At 37.8% G+C, this 13,730-nt stretch overlaps 1 protein-coding gene across 1 annotated transcript in view; it reads right to left on the bottom strand.

Annotated features, from left to right (window-relative positions):
• Positions 1–1,340: 1,340 nt before the first annotated feature.
• Positions 1,341–13,730, bottom strand: part of MBNL3 (muscleblind like splicing regulator 3) — a 120,162-nt gene continuing 107,772 nt past the window's right edge. The window contains exons 5-10 of the mRNA XM_067722871.1: positions 12,806–13,042; positions 9,785–9,935; positions 7,933–7,968; positions 5,449–5,543; positions 4,445–4,518; positions 1,341–2,680 (exon numbers count right to left, since the gene is read on the bottom strand). Of these exons, the coding sequence (XP_067578972.1) occupies positions 4,462–4,518; positions 5,449–5,543; positions 7,933–7,968; positions 9,785–9,935; positions 12,806–13,042 (576 nt within the window). The 3' untranslated portion in view covers positions 1,341–2,680; positions 4,445–4,461. The remainder of the gene's footprint in view (positions 2,681–4,444; positions 4,519–5,448; positions 5,544–7,932; positions 7,969–9,784; positions 9,936–12,805; positions 13,043–13,730) is intronic.

Here is a 13,730-nt window from a genome sequence, read left to right as displayed (position 1 = left end):
TAGGTTTACTGTCCATGTACATCTTTGTCAGAAGTTTAAAAAGTTAAGTGAGACAGTATGCTGTATCAAAATGTGAAATGACACAAAAGTTCATTTCACACTGAAAATGTCTCTGTCTCTTTTAAGGAATACATCTAGAGTAGCTCAGGTGCATCCCTCCTGGATTCATGTGATCAAATCTGCCCTTCCTGAGAGGCACCAGCACAGGTTTTACAAAACTCAGTTCCAAACACAAGTAATTTCACAAAGGCATATTCTACTTTCTTCTCTAGCAATGTCAAGATTTTGGGAAACAGAAATTAAGTAGTTCAAAGGACCAAAAGGTAAAAGTCAAGACACCTCTTGCTCTCTAACTCCAGACAATACTGTTAGCAGATGACAATGGCTCAGTACAAGCAAGACCATTTAGAAATCCCTGATGATCATGATTTGGATTGATAATTAAGATCAACAGGATATCAGCTACTGAGGAGTTAATTTTGCTCTTTTGTATTCTGAGCCAAAATGATCTGCTTTGGGATGGAGTCTCAAATGTTCTGAAGCACAAACAATGTGAAAAAGGTGAACAACCAGGAGTCAGGAGATATTTCTGGGTCCAGCTGCTACCAAGTAGTTAGGCAGCCCTGGGTGAATCACATGCCCTGGCTGTGAAAAGGTTTTGCCAGTTCCACTGTTCTGTGATTCAAACACTACTAGCCGGCTTAAGGTATCCTAAATCAGATTTTCCCTTTGCTTGTCATTTTCATGAAGGAGAAAAATAAACTTGGTATGAACATCAAATTTGATGATTTTATACTTTCCAGTGAGAGAACACATATTTAGTAGAAAATATTAAATCTATCTAAATCAATGCAAACTATCATATGGTTCTACCACTGATTAATAATAGTAACTTTAATTACTGAGTAGGGTGGAAGAAGTATGTGACATACCATGGGAATTAATTGCTATTTTACTTGGTTATACAATTATTTCAAAAGTATTAGTAATGTGAATTCAGGTCAGCTCTGTGGAGTGTAGCCACTCTGTCTCATCCAAAGGGTGTTACAAACCTCTCTATTCGTCTCTATTATGATTTTCAAAACATATAAAAACAATGAAATCCAAACAAACAAAAAAAGAGGCTTGGTTATGATATGAGAGATTCTGCTGTTAATAAAGTTTGGGAAGGGCAACACTTAACATATCACAGGCACTTGCTCCTTCACTGAAATGTTTAACAAAACTGGAAACTCAGCTGAACTGAGGCTAAAGACAACTGTGGACATCCTTCTTAGAACTTTTAAATAAATCGAAGAGTAATTTCAAATGGCTCCCTCCCTCCCTCCCCAGTCCCGCCATTTCTCCAAATCTATACTCAGATTCCAGCTGTGACGAACAGAAGAGACTGTCCATTTGGGGAGGAAAGGCCTCACTTGGAACCAATTCTCCTTCACCCTGACTGACTTTTCCAGACTGCATCTTACTTATTATTCAAAGAGTAGTCTAAAGAGCGTGAGCCATTTGCATTCAGAAAGTGGCACTTGTATCAAAGGTTACATTGCAATGGTTTTTACACACTTTCCTCCAATATGTAAAAACTAGCTCCAAGCCCCCCTCTCTCTGCTTAATTTATAACCTGTCATTAGAATACCTTTAAGCTTCCAAGAACCAATTTTTCAGCTGAAAATGACAAATGGCTCCGTTTTAGACACTCAACCTAGAAGACAGGATCCTTGAGCCACAAAAAATGTAATGGGCACTTTACATAATTTTTAGTATATACGCTGAGAAATTCACTTAAAGGTAAATTCTAGTTTTTCAATCTACTTAAGGAGTGAAATTCGGGTTAATGTTTTAAGAAGTTCCCTGTTATTTTCAGGTAATTATTTCTCTCTCACAAAAAAAATCCAGTAATGTGATTGTACTATGCAAGGTCAGATCTACAGGTACAAATTATACACATGCATGTTTATGAACAGGTTTTGGACACACTCAAAAGTGAGGCCTTTTAAACGTCTGCCTCAAGAAACCTACAGAAATATTCTAAAGAGAGAGGGAGAGCATATCAACATTAACCTATCATGTTTTTCAAGCACATGTGTTTGTTTCCCATTAATAGCATTTTAGTTAAAATCAAACACCACACATTACAGCAAAACACTATAGTATGTAAAAACCTAACACAACACACCACAATACAATACAATGCAATACAGTAATGGGGAAAATGGTATTGGATATATTTGTTACATCCTGAATCAAACCAACAGACTACTGTGTAAACAAAATGGTAAGGTAACACTTCCAAACAGACCGAACATTTATCCACCAAGAATGCACAATAAGCCAGCAGTCCACTGTAGAGATTCACTCAGCATAATGGTTATTGGAAAATCACAAAGAATAGTGTGATAAATTACAAAATGTTATGCTGTTCTACCTAATAATTCAAATAAGATAGACAGATGGTAGTTGTTAGTTTTCTGTTGGTGTTTTAACATCTCCATTGATTGTTTGATGCTTTGTTTTTTATTCGAATTTGTTGGTTGGTATGTTTGTTTTGTTTAATATATTGACTGCACCATGCTTATTGTTGTGTTGGTAGAAGAGGACATACGTGAATATACATAGAAAGGCCATATGGAGGTTCTCACGGAGAGATTCTGATACTCCATAACTCTGTTGTTCAGAATTTCAACTGAAATGGAAGAAAAAAAAGAGTGAGAAATATTGGAGGGTTATTGAAGTAGGGGTCAGGATACTTGGTTCTTGTTCCAGTTCTGTGTGTGAACCATATGCCAAGATATTCCCCACTCTGAATCTACGAAAATCGAGCTGTTGGAAATGCTCACTAAGGAGTCACATAGCATGACAGTCTGATAGTCTATGGTTCTCGCTGAGTGACAGTGTGGACAGTTGCCCTAAGTTAACAGAGATACACTCGGTTGTTTAAGGCACTGTCTACACCATGAACATCCACCCATCCATCCACTTCCTCCAACAAGCATATATTGACAAAACATACTGGATTCCATTTTGAAATATGCAAATATTAAACAAACTTTAAACTTTTTATCTGTATGTTTTGGAGCAGTGCAGGAATAGCCTAAGTGTGAATTCTCGGTATACAGTATTTTACAAAATTACATTTTTGCACTCTGGAGAAATTTTCAACATCTGTTACATATTGCAATGATTATGATGTGCCAAATACCTCTAAATTTTCTAATGGAATCAAGTAAAAAAGAATCACTATTCCCAAACATGTTCTGTTGGAAAGTTAAATATATTTGACCACTCTTGTTTACCTTGATGTGAAGCAGCCCATGAGAATCAGGGAAGTGTTTACAAAGCCTATTATTCTCCTGTTCGTTGCTATTCCCAACTTGCCACTATCCAAAATGATACCCCTGAAAACTACTACAATATACAGCTACTTCAGTTATTCCGTGTACTCAAAGATGTCTTTTTTAAAACGCTCCTTATGATTGAAGGGACCTGTTATCTAATGTACAGCTATCTATATGCTCTGTCCAGAACAGTTAGTCTTCTGGGCCTGTGTGTCCTCAGCAGGAAAGAAATGCTAGCCAGGTTCTGGGGAACTAGTCCATCAAGAGAACAGAACTGTTGCCTTCTTCAACCAAGTGAAACACTCCAGGTGTGAGAACTTCAAGCTTTCAATGACTAATGGATGCAACTCAGAATCAGTGTATTTGTTTAATAACTCCCTATAATTATTAATTAAGATGCCTCAGCGTCTTGAGTGACTTTAAAAGTCACATGTTCCAAGTGAACAATTGCTCAAATTAAGTGTGTTGCCATTACAGGCTCTGGACCAGGCAAAGGAAATCAAAAGTGAAGGGGGAAAAAGCCGAAAACAACAACAAAAATTACCAAAAAAAAGGTGCCATGATGTGAGTGAAAATAATGATTAAATTATTAAATTATGTCACTCAAAATTGAAAACAGCTGGAGCAATTCTGCTAGACTTACATGGGAAGCAACACAAAGTGGCAGAATGTAAAAGCGCTATTTTCCATAACGTCTTTAGAAAAAGCATACTGCCTACTGTCTTTAAGATAACCATCTTAATCAAATTGTGACAAAATTACTTTGCTTTATTTCAATTAAAATAAAACAAAGCTAGAAAAATGTTAAAAGATTAAAATTCAAAATCGATCTGTGCCTTTGGCTAACCAATCATACCCCTTTAATAATGGGAAAACATTTGGGAATTTGTAAGCTCATTGGGAAAATACAATACCAGCTGTCATTTTCATATTAAAAAATTGCATATTTGCTGTCCATATTTCATTGTGGAAAATTTGGAATGCTTAAATCAAGCTCTAAGTTATAAGCAGTGCCTATTAATGAAAATATTTACCAAAGTCTTTAGCAAATGCAACTGTGTAGATAAAAGATATAACCTACAAATATTATATTAATACTTAAAGAGACTTACTGTTCTACTGGTAACTTCTACATCTGTGAAACAAACATGCTGCTATTCAGTTCATCTATTGATAATGGGGGTATCTATAGTAGTAAAAAAGATTTTAGATTAAAATAGTTTCTTGAGAGAATTCCATTTATTTTGTTCACTGCTTGGACATGGTAATCAATAACCGTAACCAATTTCACAGAAAAATTTAGACATACTAACCATATCCAATAATAGTTAACTTTGCGAAAAGCACAGGTTAGAATGTGGTTTGTTTCCCCAATGGATTAATGCTCTGTGTCCTAAATGTTTATCATACTTGTAATTGAAACAGCAGTGGAACTTGCAGTCTTTAAGAGTGGTTACCACTTTAACAAGGCAAAATGGCCATAATATTACACAATAATTATTCTAAGTATCTCCTTATAATTTCAAGACTCACCCCAAACTCATAATTTGCCTTGTGACTGCCTGTAAAAACCTCAAGCAAATGAAAATTAAAACAACACAAGCACATCTCATGTCGGTATGAGAAGGAATTTCGGATGTAATCACTGGGTAATGATAAGCATATCTGTGCCTTGGAAAGAAATGTGTTATCTTTCTTTCCAGTAGATCTAAAGGTAAAGGTGATGATAGTATTAAGTGAAAGTTCAAACGCAATAAGCAAAAATGGTAGTCAACTAAAATAAATTCTCCTCTCAACCAATGAAGAAACATTTAAAAAATATTTAGTATATACCTTTGAGGATTGGTGTGGAAGCAACAACTATCTATATAAGATGTCAAGAGTGACATCTGTAACCAATTAAAAAAACACTCTGCTGACTCATCTCAGGATGAACAGCAAAGCAGGAACATCCCTCTAGAATATACACAAAAAGAGAAATTCTAAATGTAACAATGGCTAAAGAAACACTTAAGAATAGGGACTAATGTCTCTCACCAATCCCAAAAGCATATACTGTGCCTTACCAACACACCTTAGTTAGCTAGGTCTGAACAGGTGAAATAAATGGCCAAACCTGATTGATTGTAGCTGTTGCAGCGAAGGGAACGCTGGTGGCAGGTGGTGTTGCTGCAGACACAGTGGTAGGTGTAGCACCGTGCATCATGGGCACTTTCAGTAGGAAATCATGGAAGCAACACACGAGGGGGTGGAGCATTTACGTAACCGTGACATACACGATGGAATGGGGCGTGGCAGGTATCACAGCAACAAGCCATGTAACATCATCATGATGGATACACCAGGGTGCAACATGCAATCACAGTCAGTGCAAAGCAACACAGCATGGAAGGGGGAAATATTTAAAAAGAGAAAAGGGGAAAGCCAATTATAGTTACCATTAAGGAAAATGGAATCATTCTCAACATTTAGTTAGTTTTTGAGCAGAATCACACTGTAGTTGACTTTAAGGGCCAAATTTTCAGAAGGGGTTACAATGGGTACCTATGACAAATCTGAGTTTACCAAGGCTATCTCTGTGGACAGCTAGTCAGGCAGAAATCGCTATGAACAGCTAGTCAAGCAGAAAAGTAACTGGGCTGTGCATTCAAAACGGGAGTAGGGAACTGTGAATTGGTGTTTGGTTTCGCTAACTCATGACAGACATGAGTGCTGTCACTGGATTTGCAGGTGCGAAGATATACTTACCTGATCTGTATACAAAAAGATCATAGTTTGCTTGGTGGGTATGCGGTAGGGGAGCAGATAAAGAATACAGTGGCCTATGCACGCAGGTTTTTCAGCACACCTCTGGCAAACCCCTTGCAAACTTAGGCTACTTATGAAACAACGTAGGCCATTTATTTATTGTTTCATAAATAGCCGAAATTTCCAAGGGGTACTTCATAGTAAATATCCGACAGAATCTTGTCTTCACTGCAATATTACAGCGACAATGACTAGCAGCTGCAACATCTCTTTCAGGCTGATTTCTCTTTGCCTTTTCTAGTTTCTATGTCATTTTGAAAGCTGCTGGGATGCTTTCCTTATTTCTAGCTCATTTTGGATAGCAAGCCAAGGAATTAATGTGTGAATGGCACGTGTGCATATGTGATAATTTGCATCTATAATATATCGATTGAGTTCAGATTTTCTGAAAGTCTACAGAGAAAGTGAATGGCCTGGAGAGAGGAAAATCAACACATGCAACGTCACAGAAACCACAAATGTACCCCAAATGGTGATTAACAGAAACTCTGTAGTTATCTCTCATGCTCATCTCTAGTTATCCATTACCTATCAACATCCCTTATTGTAGCACATGCCAATTCTAAAAACACTCTTGTTTTCCCTTTGGGAGCACAAGAACTGTGCAGAAAGCAGCACCACTGAAGCATGCAGTTTGCATTCCTACACTGAGCTCTTAGGTGAAAGGACAAGGGAGCAGAGTCACAAAATGGGAAGATGGAGACACATTTCACGAACTTGCAGAAGTATGCTCTTCTAATCACATGCATATGATGCTTCTGTTAGTACCAGTGGAAATGTTTTTAATTCTGACAGAGCACAGCTAATAACAGGGGCCTCACCTGTTAGTGAGTGCTACTACTATGTAATTGTCATTTTGACTTTTTTGTTTTATCTTGATAAACCTGTTAGTCCCTTTTGGGTTCTGCATCGACTTTGGTTGACCAATGGGATGGAGGTCAAAGCTGTTGCGAACTCTCAAAAAGAATAAAAGGAACTGGATTGATATGAGATGGTGGGGTGAGGTGGGATAATTCCTCCCTGTATGGAACAGAGCTATTTTCTCCTGGTCTGTTCCTGGTGCCCATGGAAACTATAGGAGCTGTGAACTCCCTAGGAGTTCTGACAGGGAAACAAGTCCCTTTCCTTGTCTTCTTCGGTGTTAGTGATGTACAAAATGGTTTCGAGATGGCTACCATATTGGATAGGTGGCTAATTAAAGGATCTGTGTGCAACTGGTTATTAAAAATCACATACCCCCAAAGAGTCATTTTGAAATGATTCTGTGGTGCCTGGTTTCCGTGCAGATAGCACTTCATCCTAGAACACTATAGAAATCATCACAAAACACTACAGAATGCTCTAGCTTTGCTTTTTTGCAACATCTGAGTATTGAATGATTTTGATCTTATGGATAACTTTGTTTTGGAGGAATTGTTGTGTTGTACTTTACAAATTATACATTTAAAATATTTTAAATATTTTACAATTTCTTAGTAACAGATGTAAAGCTAAGAATAAAACTGCCCATTCTGGCTAGATAAGGAAATGTTTCAAAATATTTCAGCTACTATTTTTAGGGTGAAAATACAGAAATGGCAGGGTCGGTATTTGACCACAGTGGCAACCAACTGTGAGAGTGTAGGACTGTTGTGATTCCACAAAGACATGTAACAGACAGCACCATATTAAACCTTAAATACTCAGAAAATGTCCAGCCACGTCATCCAGTTGCTTGTCTCTTTCATAGTCACAACAGAAAAACACTTTTTTTCAGACTGTAAAAAGTTGAGAATTTTTGTACAAAACCTACCAATACTTGAAGCAGGTACCATGCACAGTATTGGCCCTGTACACCATGCAGAAAAGCGTGAAAAGTAAAGAAAAGAGATATTTCATTATTGAAGTTTTACTGATAGAAATAATTTCTAACTAGAAAGATATTCTTAGCAATATTAATCAATCAGCACATGCATATCCAGTAATCTCCCATGCTCACAATTACAGCTTAAGATCCCAAACCCAGGTAATCAAAGTAATTCTTGGATTCTTAGGTATAAAAATGAACATTAATTTTTCTTTAAAGGTATTAGCTCACTTAAATTACATATTTATTCTGGACGAATACATCCTAAGTGATTTTTATTATGAAAGGAAGAATTTTTATTTATTATACGTACAATTTTCAAAATATGCACCAGGATCTGGCAGCTGGTGCCAATAAGTTGTACTTAGGGCACTAATGTATTATCATTGCTTTCTCCACCTCGCAACCAAGGACTTGACTGTGAACATATGGCAAACAGGCTTTTCATCAAGAGGGGGCTCTCAGCCTGACAAGTTTTTCTTTTGCTATTAATTAAGGAGAAAGGGATTCTTCTGATGTTTTTGCTTGTAAATCTAGATTTTAAATTAGCCAAATCCAGCCCAACAAGTCTAAAAATTGTGTTTTTAAATGATATCATGAGGAACTATTGTGGTTAGTTAACTAGACAAAAGACTGGATTTTTATGGCTTCTTTCAAAATTAATTAACTGATTAATGTATCAGTTAACCAATGGGTTTCTTCAAGTCCAGGCATACAATGCCATGTGCTTAGTATGTTTATAATTAACAAGGTTTCTAAATTAATTTTTAAAGCATGTAACTTTCATTTAACAGTTTCCAAACTGGGGCATTTATGATTCTGACAAAAAAAAAATCTACCATACTCCCAGGGGTTAGTATTTTCAACTTATGCCTAAGAGACTATATGCTTGTTCTTAAAGTACTGAACCACTGGAAGAAAAGTAATTCCCCTCATATATGATATTTGTTTGACCTCAGCTCTTCTGCTTCTGGGCCTGCATGAATGCTGGTTTGAGACCATATCTGGTCATGGAAATAATTTCATTTTGCCAGCTACAAATCAACCAGCGGCATGTGGGATCTTGCCGGACCAGGGCTCGAACCCGTGTCCCCTGCACTGGCAGGTGGATTCTTAACCACTGTGCCACCAGGGAAGCCCCCTATGATATTTATTTGAAAAAATTATGGCTTAAATTTTTCTTTTCAATTTAGTGCAAAACTGTTATGCTATTAAATATAGTTGAATGTAGGAGGTAATAAAATATGCCACAAAGTGTCAGGAAAATGTGATAAACTGCTATATATTTTATATTAACTGGTTTAAGAGTTAGAGGCTAAAACTACCTGTTTTATATATATACTACACTGTATTATATTGTAAATGCAAGGGTAGTTTTATTATAACTATCTTTGGCATATCAAAGATATATGGACTACCTATTTTTGCAATGCTGAAGCTTGGAAACTTTCTTTTGTTTTTTGAGGGCAGACCATTGTCTTTGAAAGTGATACCTAAGAATCAAGGAATTAGTTTGAGACTGAAACAAGTGAATCAAACATGAGACGCAAAAATTAGGAAATGCTCAAAAGAAAAATGTTGACAGTGTTTCCTAGTTTGATTTCAAAACCATTAATTATCAGGAATCATAGGAAAGCAGTTTGTTCAGTATACAAACAGATTGAGCATAGCTGCCTTGTTTTATTTCTAACCACAATATCTGTTGACCGTTCTCACATAAATGCTCTTTGGAAGCTGGTGGGCACTGTATTCATTCGCAACATCAAGCAACTCATGGTGCCCAGAGCCCCGTTCTCACCTGCAGGGATAAATGCCGGCTGCGGGAGTTGCAGGTTAGCCAGAGCCTGCTGGCAGTGGAAAACACTGGGATTAAAGACCGGGGTGGCACCATTGGTCTTTTCAAGTGCTGATCTCTTTGGTATCAGTTGAAGTGCACCGGGCTGCAGGGCCTGTGAGGGAAGGGTGGATTAATAAATAGTATTAAGGAAAGTAAAATATGTACACAAACCAAGCAAGCAGCAGTTAGATAAGGTCTGGCCTGGGAACCCTTTGCAAGGGTCGCCATTGAGCAAGGTAACCAACTTCAGAGATGAAGCCGTTGACTATATGAGTACATACTCAGTCCAAAACAGAAAATAAACATACAGGGGGGAAAAGAAGCTTTTCAACTTCACTAATTTAGACAAATTAATGAAGCTGAAAAGGACCTCATCGTGTGGGCTGGATGTGACAGGATGCTGTTGACAGCAAATAATCATTTAAAATTAACATCTAAAGGATGCTCATCTCCTAACCTATTAAAATGAGATTAGCAGAAGCAACAGATATAGCAGGAAAGAAATTTTTGCCAGTTACAATTCCAATATAAATCTAGGAGATAAATGGTATGTAGGTGAAAAAACAGATGTCAGTAGATCAGAGTCTAAAGCTCCAAAATCCAAAATTCAATTTATACAAGGATTTCAGGTCCAAACCCTATAACTGTGTATTTCCCAACTAACATGTAAGGAAAAAGCAAATGAATTAATGTGCCCCCGCCACCTCACCCAGATAGCATAGATAGCAAAATGTATGCAGTTCTCACTTAGAGAGACTTGCTGTGCATTTCGGTATGTACTGCTTGCTTTGTTGTAAGGTTTAATTCTGAAACCTCTTAGCGTTTTAAAATCCTCCTTTCATGTCTACAATTCTTTCAAAATCCCACTGTGCTTAAAATATTCAGTCAAAGCTCCCCCTGGATCAGATTCATTGGAGAAATTTGACATTACTTTACATTTTTTCCTCAGCAAATTGCACAGTACTTTAAAAACTTGTCCCAGCAACAACGATTGGGTATGCTCCAAATTCTTAAGGAGACGGGCACACTTATGCTGAGTATCTAGCCTTCCACAAGCCGAAAAGGGGCATGCCATGACCTCCTTATTCCTATGGACAAGAAGGCCTAATGGTACCTCTATTTTCATTTGGGAAATAAATATCACGCCTTCAAGTCTTTCCTTTTAAATGCATACAAGCTGCTTTCAGTAAAGACAACCTGAGCTGTGCACATGAACACGAACAGGGTAAAAATCTCTGCTTCACAAAGCATTTCAACTCTGAATCTTTAAAATATAGAAAGCTTAAATTTCTTCATGCAGCCTCCTTTGTTTAATCTTACCTCAAACAAATTCCTATGGGCCAGTGTTACTTTACCTTTAAGACGCTGCTCTGATCAGTCACTCAGAAAAGAATTCTATATTGACGTTCAAAAGTACCAGTTGAAGACCTTACTATATATAGTATGTTTAACTCTCTACATGGATATTTGGGGCTGACTTATATGCATTCTAACAAACACACCAAAATCATCAGAAATAGGCACATACATACGAAGGCTCCATGACTGAGCATTGGACAGGTAGGTACACCATGGCACAGGCACGGTATTCCTTGTACATCCCATGCATATGAGAACCTTTATTTTTAGGGGGCCAACTGTATTCCTCTCCTTTACAATAGGGTGCGTTGTTTCTGAACTGTATGCCACCAACAGAAATAACCTAACAATTGGAGGCTTAAATTCTGCATTGAATATTCTGGATACCTTCCTATTTTCATAGCTTAAAATTCCCTCATCCAAAATAATTTAAGACAAAAAATATTTGGTGAAGTCTTTTTTGACGTTCGTTAACAAATTCCGCTGTCCAGATCAAGCCAGAAAATAAGTTTGTTCTATTTTGGTACTCAGCTCTTTCACAAAGTATTGGGTTCAGTTTTGAGAGAGCAGGGGTACTGAGAAAGAGAACAAGTCCAAATTTGGGGTGTTTGGCTTAGGGAAAAGACATGAGAATCAGGCTCCTATGAAATAGGGATTGGCATGTTTTGCAATAAACTAAGTGTAAGTTCCAGTTACAACAAGGTAGATTTTAACTTAGTATGAGGAAAACCTTCTCAACAAATAGGGATGTCTGAAAACAAATGTATCTCTCTTATGAAAAGGAAAGGTCTCTGTCATGGGCTTCAGGGTCATGGAGGTGATTTTTTTTCCACAGCTGGGAAAAATGAGGTTTCCTCAGGGTTTTGTCCCTTATTGGGGTTATACCCTATTACATGAGGAAAAGCCCAGACTATAAAAGAAATGAATAGCCCACAGCCTATCAAAATAATTGACAGCTGTGACAAGCGTAAGTAATCGTAATTCCTATTTTTTAACCTATCACGCTATAGTGTCATGCAAATAGTTTCCTACCTCCTATCTTTTCGTGGTTCAGTAGGACTAACTTTTCCCCCAAATTTACTTACTAGGGCAACTCAATAGCCAGGCCTCTTCTCCAACCATGTAGAAATTCCCCCCCAGCCTTGGCTGGCTGCTGACTTGAAATCATTAACCTTTGGGAAATTAGAGCCTATTTTCCACCCCATCCTCCAAGTCCTCTGTTTGTGAAAGGCATTAAGGATGTTACCAGCAAAGTGACCATCTAGGTGGCTCACGGGGCAGAAAGGCAACTTTCTGCCTTTTTACGATATTAAGGTTAGTTAGGCTATAAAAACCACTCCAAAATAATTTACTGTTTAAGTTGTATAATTTACTCTTTCTTTAAAAATGGGAGAAAAAGCACAGTAAGTTAAAATCATTAGGAAAGATTTTAAATAGTTATTTTTAGAAAATTTTAGTGAACTAGAATAAATAGGTTCTCTCTTTTCCAGCTTATAACGTGGGCAATTCATTTTAAGGTCCCCTCATGACCATCCAAGATCATGGTTCCAGGATATTAGACAAATTGAGGGATATAAGAATCATTTATCCCCAAACAGTCGACGAGTCCTGGCCTGTTCTTACCATGGCAGTGGCAGCTGAATGGTTCATCTGGTGATGAGCTGCCTTGAGTCTGGCTTGCAAGTGCGCAGGAGGATGAAAGTACTTGCATTTCTCCCGGGAGCATCGACCTTTGATATAATCCATGCAGATGGTCACGGTATTATCACTTGCTTCAATCATGGAAACATCAGTAGGGTGAGCATAGCGGCAATCGTTCTCACCACGGGTACAATTTCCACGCTGAAATTCACGGCAAACCTTAAAGAAAAAAAAAATCACATTGATGCTTGGAAGGTGATTAGCTTTTATTTATTTTGCCAGTGAATGTATAAGAGCAACAGTATACATTCTTTTGTCATCTATTTAGGAAAAATTCTAAAAGCTGAAGGATAATGTCGAGCCATATTCACTATGAGATGTAAACCTAAACAAAATTTCTATTCCGAGGAAGAAAAACTCCAATCTTCCCAAAGGAAAAGTTTGTCTGCTTTCCTTACATTGAAATGCAAGTATTGTTGAAAACCAGTTTTTAATCCTCCACTTGATACACAGCCTAAAGTGTAATTAGCTAAGTTTGCAAGAGGGGGTTATTTTGTTAAGCTCCAAGATGTGTCTTTATTACACAGCAATGTGCTTTCTTTTTTTTTTTAAATTAATTTATTTATTTTTGGCTGCATTGGGTCTTCGTTGCTGCGCGGGGGCTTTCTCTAGTTGTGGCTAGCGGGGACTACTCTTCATTGCGGTGCGCGGGCTTCTCATTGCGGTGGCTTCTCTTGTTACGGAGCACGGGCTCTAGGTGCGCGGGCTTCAGTAGTTGTGGCACACAGGCTCAGTAGTTGTGGCTCGCGGGCTCTAGAGTGCAGGCTCAGTAGCTGTGGTGCACAGGCTTAGTTGCTCCGCAGCACGTGGGATCTTCCTGGACCAGGGCTCGAACCGTGTCCCCTGC

The sequence above is a fragment of the Pseudorca crassidens genome, chromosome X (genome assembly GCF_039906515.1).
Source record: "Pseudorca crassidens isolate mPseCra1 chromosome X, mPseCra1.hap1, whole genome shotgun sequence".
NCBI classification, from domain to species: domain Eukaryota; kingdom Metazoa; phylum Chordata; class Mammalia; order Artiodactyla; family Delphinidae; genus Pseudorca; species Pseudorca crassidens.
The sequence above is the reverse complement of the archived record's forward strand: the minus strand, read 5'-3'. Positions and strand labels throughout refer to the sequence as shown.